The sequence below is a fragment of the Sciurus carolinensis genome, chromosome 10 (assembly GCF_902686445.1).
Source record: "Sciurus carolinensis chromosome 10, mSciCar1.2, whole genome shotgun sequence".
Taxonomy (NCBI): domain Eukaryota; kingdom Metazoa; phylum Chordata; class Mammalia; order Rodentia; family Sciuridae; genus Sciurus; species Sciurus carolinensis.
In genome coordinates, this window is record NC_062222.1 from 98,594,169 (window position 1) to 98,611,465 (window position 17,297).

General features: G+C 43.2%; 1 protein-coding gene across 5 annotated transcripts in view; it reads right to left on the reverse strand.

Moving 5' to 3' along the window:
* Positions 1 to 7,826: 7,826 nt before the first annotated feature.
* Positions 7,827 to 17,297, reverse strand: part of Pdgfra (platelet derived growth factor receptor alpha) — a 46,809-nt gene continuing 37,338 nt past the window's right edge. For all 5 annotated transcript variants that reach the window (XM_047567410.1, XM_047567412.1, XM_047567414.1 and 2 more), the window contains exons 19-23: positions 17,035 to 17,146; positions 15,620 to 15,719; positions 15,409 to 15,514; positions 13,084 to 13,325; positions 7,827 to 8,746 (exon numbers count right to left, since the gene is read on the reverse strand). In XM_047567410.1, the coding sequence (XP_047423366.1) occupies positions 8,599 to 8,746; positions 13,084 to 13,325; positions 15,409 to 15,514; positions 15,620 to 15,719; positions 17,035 to 17,146 (708 nt within the window). In that variant the 3' untranslated portion in view covers positions 7,827 to 8,598. The remainder of the gene's footprint in view (positions 8,747 to 13,083; positions 13,326 to 15,408; positions 15,515 to 15,619; positions 15,720 to 17,034; positions 17,147 to 17,297) is intronic.

A 17,297-nucleotide genomic window follows, 5' to 3' on the forward strand; every position in this document is an offset into this window, starting at 1 on the left:
ACCCATTCTCTGATACCATTGATACCTTGATGCTGAACGAAGGCAAAGACATGACCAGAATGGAAAACTAAGTCATCATCAGTCATGAGCACAGATTTAAAAGTCCTTCTTTACACAACATTAGCAAATCACATTCAGCCATATATAAAAAGGATAATAAAACATAACTCAGAGAATTTTAATTCAGGAATGCAATATTATTTGGGTACTTGGCAATCAGGCAAATTAATTCACCACACTAACAAATGAAAAAAAGAAAACTCAGAGGACAATATCAATAGATTTTTTTAAAAAGAAGAAGAAAACTTTTCACAGAATATACCTACTTCAGATAAAAATTCTCACCAAACCAAGAGGGAAACTTCCTTAATCTGATAAAAGATATCTATGAAAAATCTACCTTTTTTTTAGAGACAGGATCTCACTGAGTTGCTTAGGGCCTTCCTAAGTTGCTGAGGCTGGCTTTGAACTCGAGATCCTCCTGCCTCAGCCTCCCCAGCTGCTGGGATTACGGATGTGAACCACCACGCCCAGCTCCACATTATTTTTAGTGGTGGAAAACGGAATCATTTCTCTCCAATATCAGGAACCTAGCAAGAATGTGGTTTCGCTATTCTCATCCAGCCTTGTACTGGAGTTCCTAGCTAGAGAAATAGGTGAGTCGAAGAAATGAAAGGCAGCCACATTGGGAAGGAAGAAGTAAAATTGTCTTTACTTAGAGCCAACATTATCATCTATGTAAAAATATCCCAAGGAATGTCCAAGGTGGCAGAATATAAGATCAATTATGTGTCTATATCTGACCAAAAAATACAAATTGAAAAACATCATTTAAAAAGCATCAAAACATGAACTACTTATTAGTATATTATCAAAAGATATGCAATTGCACTAAAACTAACAAAATAGCTGGCACTCTGAATCAGTGGCTCTGCATCCACAGATTCAAATAGTCCTGTACCACCAGGACTGTCATCCCAATTAACTGGAAGCGGAAGCAGGAGGATTGAAAGTTCAAGGTCAGTCAGGGCAACTTAGCAAGATTCTGTCTCAAAATAAAAAGGATGGGAATGAAGCTCAGTACCCCTGAGTTCAGTCACCAGTACCAGGGGAAAATAAAAAAAAAATTCCAAAATGTTCTGGAAAGTGAAACTTGAATTTGCCATAAGTCCCCCTCACCCTGCAATGTCACAGATCCTCAGCCTCTCCAGCACTGTGGTTGGAGCATGGCTTACCTGTGTCCTGTTTGGGCATAAGAACTGCGAAAATTGCATCTGTACTGTGCATACACAGACTTTGCCATTTTACATAAGGGACGTGAACATTTACATCTATGGATTTTGGCATCAGCGGGGGCGCTTGAACTAATCCCCCATGGATACCAAGGGCCTACTGTACTTCGAAACCTCAATCCTCTCTAATGAGCTGTTAGCAAACCTGACCAAGTCCGTCCCAGAGGGAGACTGTCTTTATTATTCTGAACCTCAAACCTCTGCTCTGGAGAGGCACTTTCCATGTATATAGGAGTATTGCCCATTGCAATAATTGCCAAATTCGAGGGCCTAAAACAGTGCTTAGCTCAATAAAGTTGTAAAACAGAGGGATAAAATTTGAAGAATGGACATGGAAGTGGCCATATAAGTACCTGAAATCTCAACAAGGACCGGGACTCAGGAAGCAAGGGTGCCGCAGCCGTGGCTTCCCTCATTCACATGCTCTGGCAGCTTCATGTGCTCTGGTTGCAGAAAAGCTTCCATTTTGACAGAAGACTCCAGCCAGCTGCCTCTGTATCTTACTCCCTTGACTTTCTTGACTCTAAGGAAGGACCATGGCCTCCACCTCCCACAATGCTTTGCTTCGCACTGCCCTTCTCTGTGATGTAATGGTTCCCTCAGGTCATGAATTGGATGGAGTGAACCCTGCCAGCTGCCTCATCCAGGCATAAGCATTTTACAGAAAAACACAACAAAGAGAAGTCTGTTCTATAATAAATATTTGTGGAAGGAATTAATTAAAAAATGACTTTCTGCAGCCAGATCATTGCATCATGTTCTCATGCCTTTTCTGTTTAGGAAACCAAAACCCAAGTCTTTCCAGGGAGAAAGAAAGGATGCCTAATCATCTCAGGCTAATGAAAGATGTATCCACTCTGGAAATGTCTTTTCATCCACCTGATCCTACCGGCAGCCCTGCGGGAGAGCAAACTGAACAAAATTAGAAATGTGAAGGAATACACAGAACAGAGATAAAAAAAAAAAAAGGTCTCCTTCATTTCAAAGAGTGACTTAAAGCGACTTAATTCCCAGTCAAGTCTAAAGCTTTGACCAACCAAACAGTCTGCAACTCAAGCACTGCACAGAAAATACTGGATCCGATTCTGTTTGGAGCAGTCAGCATGAAATGTAATGAAATTCAAAATAGACAGGATACACATGCTCCAGAGGGAAGTCATTAATACCCATGAATAATGATAAAGCAAAATACCATCTGCCTGGATAATGTGGCAAATCTTTTTAAAATTCCAATTAGCCTATAAACCAGAAACAGGGAGCAAATATGTTCCCCTACCATGTGAGACCATGTGTCCTTGATGTCTCCATCGCTTTATATGTAAACTAAAACGTGGGTGATGGAAACATTACCAGTGTATGAATATATTTTGAAGATTACATTCATTATTCTTCAGGACACGGGTGCTATTTACTTCTCCAGGTGGAACAGAATGTGTTAATCTGCTAATTAAGGCCACATATGTATTTTCTCATATAGCTTAATTGTGGAGATGAAAATTTATGTCTGTTAGAAACACAGTATATTAATTCTGCTGAAACAATGCAGTTGGATTTAATTCTTACGTGTATTTGGAGGCAGAGATAATGAAGCATTTCTATCACTTACCCCAGAGAAAATTGTCTAGTCTATGATGGATTCTGATATTCTAGGCCATTTTCCTGAGCTGCATTTCATGAAACACATCCCTATTAAAGTCATAACACCCATTATTAGATCTTTGTGTTATAGCTTGAAAAGAAATTGTTCTGATCACAAACATGTAGGATAGTTTCACAGGCAACTCATCAATCTTTTGTCTTTGAAAATATTGAAGTAGAACAAACTACTTCAGAGCACTGATATTTCCCAGTATGGCTTGCTTTTCTCATGGCTTATTGTAGTGTAAATGACAGAGGAATCAGTGTGTTTAGAATTTCTAATCCCAGTGCAACCATTGCCCAGCTATATAATTTTTAGAAGAGTCATTTGTCTTGTGGTACCCTGGTTTCCTCACCTATAAAATGTCTCCCTGACATTGTCGGGATAGGAGGAAAAGCTAATTGTAAGAATAGAAAGAAACAAATGTGAAAGATCTTTGAAAAGTTGTAAAACCCTCCAATAATAAAAGTCACTTTTATTGTATCATGGCTGCATAAAGTAGGTAGAGTTGTCAGCACTGTATTAAGAGGTAGAATTAAACATCTAAAACAAGACAACGAAATGATCTGTCCAGCCAAGCTTGGAGCATTCCATGTGGAAGCTACATCAGACAGCTCTTGTTTAATCTGCAGGATAATTGTTCCCAGGTAATCTGTCTCCTTCCCAGAACTCAGGGAGAGCTGATACCCAAACTAGGGCCGAATTCCTAAGGAGATCTGCTTGGATCGACAGGCGATTTGTTTCGGAGCACTCAGGAGTAATATTGGAAAAGGATGCTATAGTCCAATTATTAACAAAAGAATTTCCATAATCCATGAGTTGAAAATAAGGTGAGTTGTATCATTTTTAAAAAATTCCTAGTCCTTTACTTTGGCATACTTCTAAACACAAGCCCAAGTTCTCTTCTCCCCAGCATGTACATCTCTTCCCATCAGTTTTGAGCTTTGGGTGCGAATCACTGCAAACCCAGTGATTCTCATGCAGACCTTCAAGAATTTACATGGCAATTGTACAGGGAGATGTGGGCTCAACATCAATTGATTTCTGCCTACCTTCGGACCTAGCTATTTTATTTGTAGCAATTCATTTGAACCAAACACTACAATAGGAGTCCAGTGATGTGTGTGCAAGGATGTTCATAAAGTCATTTTAATAGCAAAGAGCTGGAAACTATGACTCTGTTTTGCAGGAATGTGATTGCATAAAATAAAGTACATTTACATAATGGGATACCATGGAGCTGATAAAAAATTGAGAGAGGTCTACCTATATATACTTCCCACAGAGATTTCCAAGATACAGCACGAAAAGGGAAAAGCTCTGTGGACTGTGGCTGAGGACGTGTCAATACAGGTTCCTCAGCTGTAAGGAATGTTCCAAGCTGATAGGGAACGTGGAGGACTGGGAGGTGTGCATGGGGATGGGGTGGGGGGGGCACATGGGAAATCTCTGAATCTTCATTCACTTATGCTGTGAACCTAAAACTGCTTCAATAAATAGTCAATTAGAAAAAAAAAAAAAGGAGCTGAGCATGGGGCGCACACCTGTAATCCCAGTGGCTTGGGAGGCTGAGGCAGGAGGATCAGGAGTTCAAAGCCAGCCTCAGCAATAGTGAGGTGCTAAGCAACCCGCAACTTCTGAGGCCCTGTCTCTAAATAAAGTACAAAATGGGGCTGGGGATGTGGCTCAGTGGTCGAGTGACCCTGAGTTCAATCCCCAGTACCAAAAAAAAAAAAGAAAAAGAACAAAAGCATATTGCAAAGTGTTACATAAAATACAATCACATTTAGGCAAAATATGAAACAAAAATAGATTTATATAGACACAGATGCATAGAAAAGGAACTGAAGGAGTGAAAGAATACATATCAGTGATGTGGTTTTGCTTCTGGAAAATAAGACAGGGACAGGGAAAAGACACAGTTGGGGAAAGAGGCTTTAACATTACAATTTATACACTTCTACACTGTTTGAATGTTGTACAGAGTAAATGTAGCCCTCTGTTCCTTACATAGGAGGGCAAAATACCACCCAACAAAGATAGGTGTTTTGGTTTGGATGTGAGGTGTCCCCCAAAGGTTCATGTGTAGTACAATGCAAGAAGGTTCAGAGGAGAAATGATTGGGTTGTAAGAGTCTTAACCCAATCAGTGAATTAATCCCTGATAGGGATTAACTGAGTGGTAACTGAAGTGACAAGGTGTGGTTGGAGGAAGTGGGAATTGGGTGTGGCTTTGAGGTATGTATTTTGTATCTGGAGAGTGGAGTCTCTCTCTCTGCTTCCTGATGATACAAGCTGCTTCCCTCTGCCACAGTCTTCCGCCATGATGTTCTGCCTCACCTCGAGCCCTCAGGAATGGAGCCGGCCTTCTATGAACTAAGACCTCTGAAACCATGAGCCCCCAAATAAACCTTTCCTCCTCTATAATTGTGCCGATCAGATCATTTAGTCACGGCAGTGAAACAGCTGACTAAAACAACAGGCAAGCAAACAAAAAGGATCAAAATGAGCCAAGTGCCAATCATCTTTACATCAAGTAATGTATCTGAAAACTAAATAGCTCAAATGACATCTTAAATCTTAAGATGTCTATTGGTCCATCAAAAACATAGAGTACTACTGAAATGTTGCTAAGCAAGTTGAACAGGATTGCTTTAATATTTATGATTAAACTAAAAACAAAAGAAATGCTGGAACCTCAGCATAACTTTAAATTATATTTATGTATATACATATATATCATTTATTGAAATATAAAGATCTTTATTTACAGGTTTTAAAAGGGAAAAAAACAACAGGGGCATTTGCAATACATTTTGTTTTGGTGGACCTTCCCTATCAAGTTAGTTCTTCTCACACATTCACCACACCACTGTTTTGGGAACATGTAAGTATTTTTCTCTTTATTATTTCTAAAATATAAATTTTGGACATTCAAAAGTGCAACAGTTAATGTGCCTGTGGGGAATATCACAGTTAAAAAAATATAAACAAAGGCAGTGATACAGCTTGTCATAAATGTTTTGGCAGTATTCTCCAAGTCTATATAGAAATACATATATACATATCGATGTATAACATCATTTTATCTTACGTCCCTCTTCACAAAAATAGGACCATTTTGTACAGATTGGCAGACCACATTTTAAGGATATCACCGATCATTTAAAAAGTCACAAATTGTGTTTCACAGGCCAGCTTTGATTGTCATCATAAAAATAGAAAGCAGGAAGGATTGGCAATTTTTCTTTGTGGGTACTTTGCAGGAGATCCGAAAGGAAACAAAACTGAGATATACTGAAAACACTGTTTAGGAAAAATATTAGCAGTCCCATTTAATCTCAGGTGGGAGCATTTGTAAGGACTGGAAACTGCTGGTCTGAGAATCTTTGTTCAGCCTCGGTGATGTCATGCAAGACTCAAAGTAACATCAGAATGCAAAGCACCACCAAAATAAGGCTGTGCAAGGGAGAGTGGCGATAAACAGGATGCTTGAGCTGTGATTCTAGAAACACACAAATGTATTTCAAGTCTAATTGGCTCCATGGAACCTAGTCAGGTTTTCGTTTTTAATTGGCCAATCTGGCTCAGTCTTCACACTTACTATGAAAAAGGTGGATAAGAAAGTTGGGGCTTGCATTGAGATGACACTGGTGGGTAGTCAAGTACCTTGTTATTGCTGCTACATCTTCCAAAGCATCACCTGCCGGAAGCACATACAGTGATTGCAGTAATCACAGCCCATGTTTCATTCATTTGGTGTCAGCAATTAAGCACATTGCACAGAATGCCAACGAACCCACACTAACCAATTTGATAGTTTGGATGGATGTGATGGTCCATCCTCCCACCTAATCCCAAAATATTAGGGACACTTTTTAATCCCTTTCATCAAATTACTGACCTGGCTATCCAGAGACATGGAAATGATGCAAACGGAATTGTGTCATGTATTTTACATCATTTTCCTTGAGGGGGACAAGTCCAGTTCCACCATGCAGTGAGAAGCTGTGTCTTTACTTTGTCTCAAACTTTTAGAAGACATGCCAAAACCAAGATTTAACGTTCCAAGCCTCTACTAAGACTGGAAAGTTAAATTAAGGGCCGCATTTGCTAGATATATGGCATTAAATGTCACTGACCTAAAGCCAAGGATTTAAATAGTAGGCTTCCTGCATTGTTGACTTTTAGCCCAGTTCCAAATTTCCAATTATTTTTTTTCCCATAGCAACCTCCTGTAACTTAAGCCAGTGTTTTTGAAAAGTGACCGATCAGAATAGCCAGGGAGTTTATTAAAATAGAGGTCCCTGCTTCCCTCAAGCTTAAATAATCCAGAATCTCTGGAATGGAGACAGAGAATCTAGTGATTCTAGTAGCTGGTTACATGTGGGAATTACAGTCAGGATAATGCACACATGACCTTCATGAAACAACGCCTTTATGGCCTGAGGGTTTCAAACTCTTTCTCTTTGGGGAAAGAGATGAATAAAAGAAGCTGATGTTAGGGCATGCTTCTGGTTTTTAAGGTTCATAGGTTTGGGGATCCACCAAAGTTATCACAGGTCATGAAGGAAGTCTCTGCAAATCCATTCTTCTTGCTGACTGTTATAATTTCCACTGGGCCATGACACAAGAAGTCACTGGCTTCGGCTCATGCCTTTCTGTTGAGCATTTCGAGAATTCAGGGGCTTTGCTAGTTCTAATCCCATTACTTTGGAGGTCATTAACTGGTTTTAGTATAATGGATTAGAGAATCTATTCAGTACACAATTAAAAGCTTCGACTTCCTGGACATCACTACTTATACTTTGCTCTCTATGTTTACTAAATTTAATCCACTAACACTATTATCATATTTTATAGAGAAACATGTTATTTAATATAAACGTCAAAAACTGTCAAACTTGTCACCTACTTAGTAAGGTTTTTTTTTTTTTTTAAATTGTGCTTTCTCTGTAGGGAAAATCGTGTTACATATTACACATTTAGCATTGCTGATAACAGTAGTATTATTATAAACATAGATTACAATACGAAAATGAGTTATTGGGCCTCTAAAGGACCCAAATCTATCAAACAAGGTTGGTTAAGTGTTATCTTTTATCTCTTTAACACTAAAATAAAAAAGTAAAATGTGATAGTACCAGTACCTTTTAAGGTTCAAAAGTGGTTTTGCATGCACTTCATAAGAAAGTTCAACAGCAGCTGATAACCAGGTTTCAAGAGAGAAGTACATGGATGGATTGAGTGGTCTCTTCGGAAGTCCAGAGAAGATAGTTAATACAAATCTAAACACATCCTTGGTTAGAGTTATTTACATAATTACAATGCTGGAGTTTCCTTGCAGTACAAATCTGTATGTGGGAATCTCATCAATGCCCTTGAAACACAAAGCTCACTTCTGTGGCCTATTATTCCCTTGTCCAACTATTTCCAAACTTCACACACCGCTGAGATGCTCCTGAAGCATTGCAAGAGACAACGCTGAAAAAGTCCATTTCAAAATATCCCATTCATTCATATGCAGAAGGCTCCCTGAGGCCCTTGGCTGGGAACTTTTCACTTCATCCACATCCTCCGCTCCACCTTTGCATTTGTGATAAAGTGGTTTTCTTAAAGGGACCCAGAGGTGGCTCCTGGAGTGGAAGGTACGCCCCAACTCTGCCTGTTACAGGAAGCTGTCCTCCACCAGGTCTGAGGAGTCTATGCCGATGTCGTCCATCATGTCGATGTCCTCAATGGTCTCATCCTCTCTCTTGATGAAGGTGGAGCTGCTGGAACCTGTCTCAATGGCACTCTCTTCAGAGGTCTGTGAGCTGGCCAAGGGGGAGAAAAGGAAAGGTGAGGCATGGGTACTCATCAGCGAGGCTGTGACCGCGTTTGCAGGGTGACCACCAAGGCAAACGAGCGACAACCTCAAGATCCCTCTGCACTCATGCTCAGGCTGCCTGCCACCCTGCCAGGCAGCTGCTTACCACCCCTCACCGCATGGGCCACGTGGAAAACCAAGGTGCACAGGCTGTCTTTGCTCAGCTTTCCTTCTTTTCTGCCAGGTCTTAGCGCTGAGTTGCTAACAAGCTGTAATAATTTCTGCTTCCCCTAAGCAATGCCAGTGGAAGGGAAAATAAGCAATGTCCTGATGGAAAGGCTCCCCAAAGTTAGAGCAACCAAAGGAAACCAGCTGCAAGCAGCAGCAGAGCAGCCACGTGCCCGCTGAGATTTCCTGAGCTTCCAGGCTGTGTTCTCTTCACAGGATTTCACCTCTCTCTCCTGAAATGCCCCTTCTCATTGCTTCCCGTGACCTCTAAGTCTCAAAGGCCCAGGTGAAGGCTCTTTCTTACTAGAATATTGGCTGAGTGTGAGAGTAAGAAAGCCTGAGGTCTGGGATGGACTTCACACACCTTACTTAACATTCTGAACTTGAACTTGTCTTCTTGCCTATAAAATGGCATGACAATATTGCCTAACGATATACCTGTTGGGTTGATTAAATAAGGTCATAATCATGAAGCATATAAATGTTCAATAAATGTTAACAATTATTATTCACACTTGCATCCTGAATTTGAATAAAACCTGGGCATTGCATGATAATCAGGGAAGAGCTCTTAATTTTCTTATGTCTGATCATGATATTGTCATCATGTAGAAGAGTATTCTTATTCTTAGGAAGTGTGTGTTGTTCCCTGGGAGTGAAGTATCTTGGTGTCTCCTACCTAGCTGCAAATGATGGGTCAGGAAACAAAAAGTACCAATGTGGCTGTGGGTGACATGCAATGTGTACCCATTCTATATGTATTAGGTGACACACAACACCTGCTACTTACATGTAGCTAGATAAAGCCAGTGTGGCAAATGTTAACAACTGTGAACTCTAAGTAGTAGTTGTAGTCTTACAATATTTCTGTACATTTAAACATTTTTCACTGAAGTTTTTGGGAAAATCCTTTTCCCTACAGTCACCAGCCTGTTTCGATTCCCCGTCTGTCCTCCCTTCTGTGAACTCTTACAGTCTTATCCTTGCTCTGCCCTGTATTGCTATCTATGTTTTTCTGTATATCTTTTTGCTCCAAACTCATCCTCTGCTGATGGGTAGGACCAAAGTTTATTTTCCTGATTGTGAGGCATGGTTTCTAGACCATACAGAGAGCTTGGCCATCCAGAAGGATTCACATGTGCATGCACACATGCGCACGAGCGCACACACACACACACACACACACACACACACACACACTGGTCACATACGCTCTCGCCCTCCAGCCACTTCCTGCCTATCTGGTTCACTCTGACTCCTTGGCCCATGTTCCTCCTCTCTCTACCCATTTCCAAGCCGGGAACCAACTCTGGCCAATTGGAGGCCTAGAGGAAACGGTGATGCCGTCCATCCCTCGGTTCCTGCAGCTTGGAGAGTTCCCAGCAGCACCCTGAGCTGTGCTATTCCTTCATAGTCCCAGATTGGGACCTTCCCTAGGACTGAGGCTTTGCCTCCCTCTTTATACCCTGGTCCTGGCACCTCATTCTGAACCCCAGTCCATTTGGCTGGACTTGATGATCACCTAGTCCTAATGCCTCCTCTCTGGAAGCTGGACACTGCTTGTTGGTCCCTGGCCCCAGCTAGAGGCCCCGTCAGTCCTTGGATACTGGCCCCACCTCACCAGGATTTGCATTGATGATTCTACCATGAATGGCAGGGTAGGAACTGCTGCCTCCCCTGGGGGCACGTTTGACAGGTGAGTCAGGCCCTCTGGGCCCAGCATTGTCCTTTCTCTGCTAATCTATCTCACAGGCTGGAGATAGATTTTGTCCCCAAATGTGGGGACAAAAGCAGGTAACTGCCACTGGGAGTGATGACCAATTCCTGGAGGATCCTCTGGCACTACAGCTGACAACTGGGCTTACAATGGGCTCCAGAGCGATTGTGCCCGTCTTGGAGCCCAATGCCTGGTTCCAATGAGTGTAAACTGGTACTCCAAGCCCCCCACAGCAAGGCCCTGTCTTTCTCACGCCCACTCCCCTCCTCAGGCCAACATCTGAGCCTTAGAGGAAAGCTGATAACTTTCCTACTGACTCCCGCCTGCCTGAGCCCAAAGCCTCCCAGCCTAGGGTCCCCTCCCACCAGGACAATCTCACCACTTCGGGCCAGGGTCTCACCTGACTTAGTGAGGTTATTTGGGGTATATCATGAGTGTTTCTAAGAAGATCAAATACCTTGCCCTTGTAGAAGTTCTAATTAGCAAATCTAACAACTATCTAGCAACTAGAATTTTCCTCCTTGTAGAATGTCAAATTCTGCAGCCCAGCCTGGTACACCTCTAGAAAACTTGTAGGCATCTTTCTGATATTTTTTCTCAGAAGTATTTATCTGATATTACTTACTCTGTGGCTTCTAACTCTATTTTGAAGCAGAACCCTTTTACAGGTGAAACACTATCAGAACCCTCAAAACAGAGAGAGCCCCTAGCCCAGCCTTCCCCTAAAGTTCCAGCACAGGCCCCTGAAAGTGGAGGAACACTTTGCTAAAGGATATAAACACATTGTAAAAACCGCCTACACAAAGCATAATTAGAAAGGTAAGTCAGCCAGGCCATTTGGCCCTACCTTCAATTCCAAAAACAAAAACTGTGCTTTCAGAATTACCCAGAGCCTTCAGATAAACAAGGGCTGCCTAAACCTTCTACTTATATTGATTAAAAGAAAGTATAATCAGAAGCCTCCAAACTACTGCTATGCTCTTCTGCCTAAATAACTGCGTGTATTTAACTGAATGACTAAGGAAGAAGGTAAAACAATGTCCTGAACGAAGGAAAAAGAGACCCATGAGCAACGTGGATCTTGAACCAGGAGCCCCTGTCTCTTCTCCTACCCTGCACAGGGGAGGCAATGAGAGCCAGGAACAGGGTCGGGACCTGTCCACCTGGTCCACATGAGCCAGCAGTTCTCAGACCTGGCTGAGCATTAGCATCACCTTGATGATGAATTAATGAATCTCAGTAATGTGACGTCACCAATGCTGCTAATGTCACCGAAGATAACAGGACAGTTGTACCTCCTGACTGAAGGACACACACCATCTCTGAACCATGTCTGCTGAAAATCCACCTCACCCACTCAAGCCTCAGAACCAAACAACACAGGAGACAGAAGAACGTGATAAAGACACCACAGGGATGTAATCAGCAAGATGCTGAACAAGGAGCCTTTCTTGTAAACACTCTGGCTTCTTCACAAATGATAGACAAGGGGGCAAAGAGGAGGCCAGAAGAACTTACCAAGACATATCACCAAATGCAATATGTGACTTTTATTTGGGTCTCCAATAGAACAAATCAAATGCACAATAACATTTGTGAGATGACCAGGGAAATTCCAACTCTGTATCTGTTACTCTTAAACCATTGCCCCTTTCATAGGGTGAGAATATGGCACAGTAGTTATTTTTTATAATAGATCCCTTATCTTTTAGAGATACGTACAACAGTATTTACAGATGAAATGATATGTCAAGGTTTGCTTCCAAATAATCCAGAGGGGACCAAGGAGGTATAGGTATGGTTGTGCATGCAGTTGAACTAGCCCTGAGTTCATACATATCAAAGTTGGGTGACAGACACATGACAGCTGTTATACCATGTAAATTGTGCATTTGTTAGAAATTCTCCAAAATACATGTTTCAAAGGAAAGAACAAATCAGCCCGGATGTGGCTTGTATATCAGTAGTTTTTAAATTCTCTCTAAGTGATTCCAACTTGCAGCCAGGGTTAAGGACCACTGGGGGAACATCAAATAACCTGGCCCCGCTTCTCTCTCAACTCCATTCTCAGCTCAGTGACTTTCTAAGAGAACAGAGGAAAGGCAGGTATTACCAATCCTCACAGCTGCTGTGTTGGTGGGACCAAATGGCCCAAGGATTCAGGTTAAAGATTCTCCACCAGGGAAGCACGACTTGCCCACATGCAGCCCCAGGTGCAGGGACAGATCAGAATAGTCTGGAAGGTGCTTTCAAAACTGCAAGGGAATCCTGGGGATTGTGCACCTTGATCAGCCAATATGGTTCGCTACCAGGAGCGCCTCACTATCAGCAGCTGGGTTCTCCCCTTCAGGAGTGCGGGGGAGGGCCAGGCGGGCAGCGAGGTGGCCACCCACATCTACCTGTGTCTGTTCCTCTTGCCCAGGTCTTCCTCCTCAGGAACAGGGTCGATGTCAGGCAGAGGGATGATGTAGCCACTGTCTGCACTCAGTCTCTGCTCGTCCAGGCCCCCTTCCCAGTCCTTCAGCTTATCTTCCTCATTTTTGTAGGTGACACCGATGTATGCGTTGTCCGAGTCCACACGCATGCGTGCCACAGCGGGATGGTCGCTCTTCAGGAAGTCCAGGTGAATTTTTTCATAACTCTAGAAGTATTCATTTCACATATTTAATCAAGTGTTACTGATAAATTTTAATGAATATAGACATGCAGACCTTATTACAATTTAAATGTGTTTCCAAACGACCTCATAGACATGGGATTTAGACAATCAAAGGAAAGTCATATGTCCTGAGTACTCAGGTCAAAGATGCTCTGCCAAGGAAGCGTGGCTCTCCCACACACAGCCCCAGGAGTCAGGGGACATATTTGACTAATGTGGTAGGTGTTTTCAAAACCACATGGGGCCCCTCAGGATTGTGCATCTTGCTCCCCAGAGATGGGGACGTGCAGGAAAGACCACCAATGGCAGAGCTCTTCTGCTGTCAGGTCTTCAGATATCCGGAGCCCCTTCTCCACGTCAGAAGCTGTGACTCCCACCCAGGACGCCCAAGGCCTCCATCACATAGTCTCTCCCCGGTTCCTATAGGAAGGGGTGAGGACTTCCAGTGGGGGCAGAATACCCAACACCTTTCTGATTCCTAAATGTTGAGGAAGTCTAACCTCCAAAATCAAGAATGCTATTTTCAACTGGGCTCTGTGACACACTGACATAATTCCAGCTACTCGGGAGGCTGAGGCAGGACGATTGCAAGTTTGAGGCCAGCCTGAGTAGCTTAGCAAGGCCCTGTATCAAAATAAAATAAAAATGGCTAGTGGGGGTTGGGGTTGCGGTTCAATGGTAGAGCACTTGCCTAGCACATATGAGGCACTGGGTTCAATTCTCAGTACCACATTAAAAAAATAAATAAAGTCATTATGTCCATCTACAACTAAAAACATGTTTTAAAAACTGGCTAGGGATACAGGCGTGGTAGAGCATTCATGCACAAGGCCCTGGGCTCAATCCCCAGTACCAAACAGAACAAAATCTATTTTAAACAATGATTTCAATCTCTTCCCAATCAGAGTATCTTTGACCAACCTAAGGTTATTTTCCTTCTGCCTCCCCCCTGTCTTCCTTCTAGAAGTTGGATTAGGAGATTATCATGCTAAGTAAAATAAGCTAATCCCAAAAAAACAAAGGTCGAATATTTTCTCTGACATGTGGACGCTAACCCACATCAAGGCAGGGGAGAAGTTCAGTAGATTAGACAAAGGGAATGAAGGGAAGGGAGGGGGAGGGGAACAGGAAAGACAACGGAATGTAACATGACTCTCCTATGCACACATATGAATACACCACAGTGAATCTCCACGCCATGTACAACCACAAGACTGGGATTCTAATTAGAATAAGATGTACTCCATGTTTGTATAAATATGTCAAAATATTCTCTACTGTCATGTATAACTAAAAAGAACAAAAAAATAAATAAAAGAGGTACTTTAAGAAATTCATTTTTTAAAAACAGAGTAAGTTGTAATGGGCACTGAGATAATCAACTGACTCAAGTGTTTAACTCCCAGTTCAACACATGGAAGGTTCCAGTGCAATCTCCTAACGCTGCACCTCCTTGAGAAGGAAGAGAAGTGTAAGCGTGGAAAGTCTACACAGGGACTAAATCCAAATCAAAGAAACAGAATTTATTACAAATTCGCCTGGATTGCCTTCTTAAGACCTCAGCAGAAAGTCATTTCACTCATTTACACCTCCTGCTTGGTTCCATGAAATGACATTTGTTCTTTTGAACAATGCTTCCTTTGCCACAGAAAACCAGCTGGAGTCACAGATAACAGCCAGGTTACTCCTTCCAGTCAGCTGGTAAAAGCCAATTTCACATGGATTTACATGCATTCAAATCAGCGATTTAATGAACATGGTTGTCCTGACACTTCTAACTACACAGGAGCTTCAGATATGGAAACATCTGGAGAACAAAGTGCTTACAGGTGTCATGGACATAGGATGAAAGGGAGCCCTGCAGGAACGGGACGGCTTTCATTCATCATTGCTATCAGGAGCCCGTGGAGCACTCCATGAAGCCCCAGCTGCAGGATCACACAATCTGTGTCCTCCTTTGAAAATGCTGCTTCCAATCAGTGCTTAACACTGTTGGCCCACATGCCAGCTATTCTCTCCTCCCTTGGCCCAGAGTCTTCCACCACCCTAACAGACCCAGACAAACCTTTTTATATTGTCCAGGCAGAAGATTCTCCACGATCTCACTGAGGTGGTAGAAGGAGGGTCTCTTCTCTGGCTCACTGTTCCAGCACTGCACCATGATCTCATAGCTGGAGAGGCACAGGGCGCAGAATGGGCATGGGTAGAGTACGTGGGCACCCCCGCCCCCAAAGACTATGTGGCAGGGAGTGGGACCATGGATGGGGGGAGCTCACACTTCACTGGTGGCATGGTCAGGCTTGGCCATCCGGTACCCACTCTTGATCTTATTGTAGAAAGTAGAATCCACCATCATGCCAGGGTAGGGTGTGCCACCTAAGAGACAAAGAAGATAAGAGGATGACAGATGAACCACATGCTGCTAGGACCTCGAGGTGACAGAGCACACTGGGGAACATTGGTGATCCTGATGCCTCCATGTTCTGGTTCTTCCGAGGAAATTAAGTATCATTATTATCTCTTTGACCCTGGAACCTGCAAAGGGACACTGGGGGTGCAGCTCAGTGATAGAGTGCCTGCCTGGCACTCACAGACCCAGTGCCACAGAAAAAAGAAAAAAACTTAATAAGGTCTCTAGGTTGGTCTAGCCCAAGCACCTCAGGCAAAAATCTGCATCTTTAGAAAAAAGCATTAAAACGTTTTTCAGTGCTTCGAGTGATTAGAGCTACATACATAAGCAACCTAGAAAAAAAGCAAGGGGAAATTCTGAATCATCCAGGGCAAGAAAGTTATTTTGACTAGAAAAGCTCAAATACTTAGAGCAAAAGTCAAAATTGGGGTTTGAATTGTCAAGATAATTCTCTGCTTTCTAGGGAGTGTGAGACTCTGTTAGGCCACATGATCCACAGTGGCCCTTTCTACAGGGAGAACTAAGGTAGCAAAAGGAAACCCAGAAGGGAAAAAGCACTTGACTTTCACCGGGGGAATCTTTCCTGTTTTATAGCCAAAGCCAGGTCAAGTTCAGTTCCTCCTCTGAAGCCTTCCAAAACTATTCCAGGATTCTTTTTCCTGTCTCTGTGCTAGCATTCTAATGTTAAGTCAGCAATACCCACTTTCTAAGTGTAGGAATCTTTTCTCCTCGTTTGAACCATCTGGAGGGCAGGGTAGTGACCTATCATTCTCGAAGGGCCCTCTTCAGGCAGCATGGGACACCTGGGTTCAGTCTCTGGGGATTAACTGGCCAAATGCCTAAGAAGTTTCTCCCTTCCAGAATGACCAAGAAAGGGAGTCATGCCCTTCCCCCACCCCCCCAGCATGGATCACCATCAGGTGAAGAGGAGGAAACACTCCCCCGCACCCTGGTGAACCATTCAACCCAACATGAAGAAGCAGCCAGGGAACAGACGCCATCGGGAGCACTTATGGCAGGAGAAAATCACAGTGGCCTAGCCCAGAGAAGAAGAGGGGTAGAGTCCAGGGGCAAGTCACAGCCCCCAAAGCGCCCTCTCAGTCTGCACAGGCCCACACCAGACGCGGTAAGGAGCCATGGTGCGGTGCAGCCTCTGCAGGCCACACACTTGACACACAGTACGCATTCCAGCATCAATCACATCCTGGAGCTGGGACAAACACTTTCCCTTCCAGGGATGTTCCAGAACAATCCAAACAAGCAGAGATGCCAGGCTCATACCAAGAGAAAAGATCTCCCAGAGTAGAATCCCGTAAGACCAGACATCACTCAGCGTGGTGTAGAGGTTGTCGAAGATGCTCTCAGGGGCCATCCACTTCACGGGAAGGAAGGTCTACAGGGAAGAAGGAGGAAGGACATTAACCCCCAGTCTCCACACTGATGATCTACAGTGGTGGAGATGGAAAGGGGTCCTCCCGGGGCTAAGAATAACTTGCACTACTGAAGTTGCCTCGCAGTGTCTTGTGTGTGTTGTGTTTACTTCT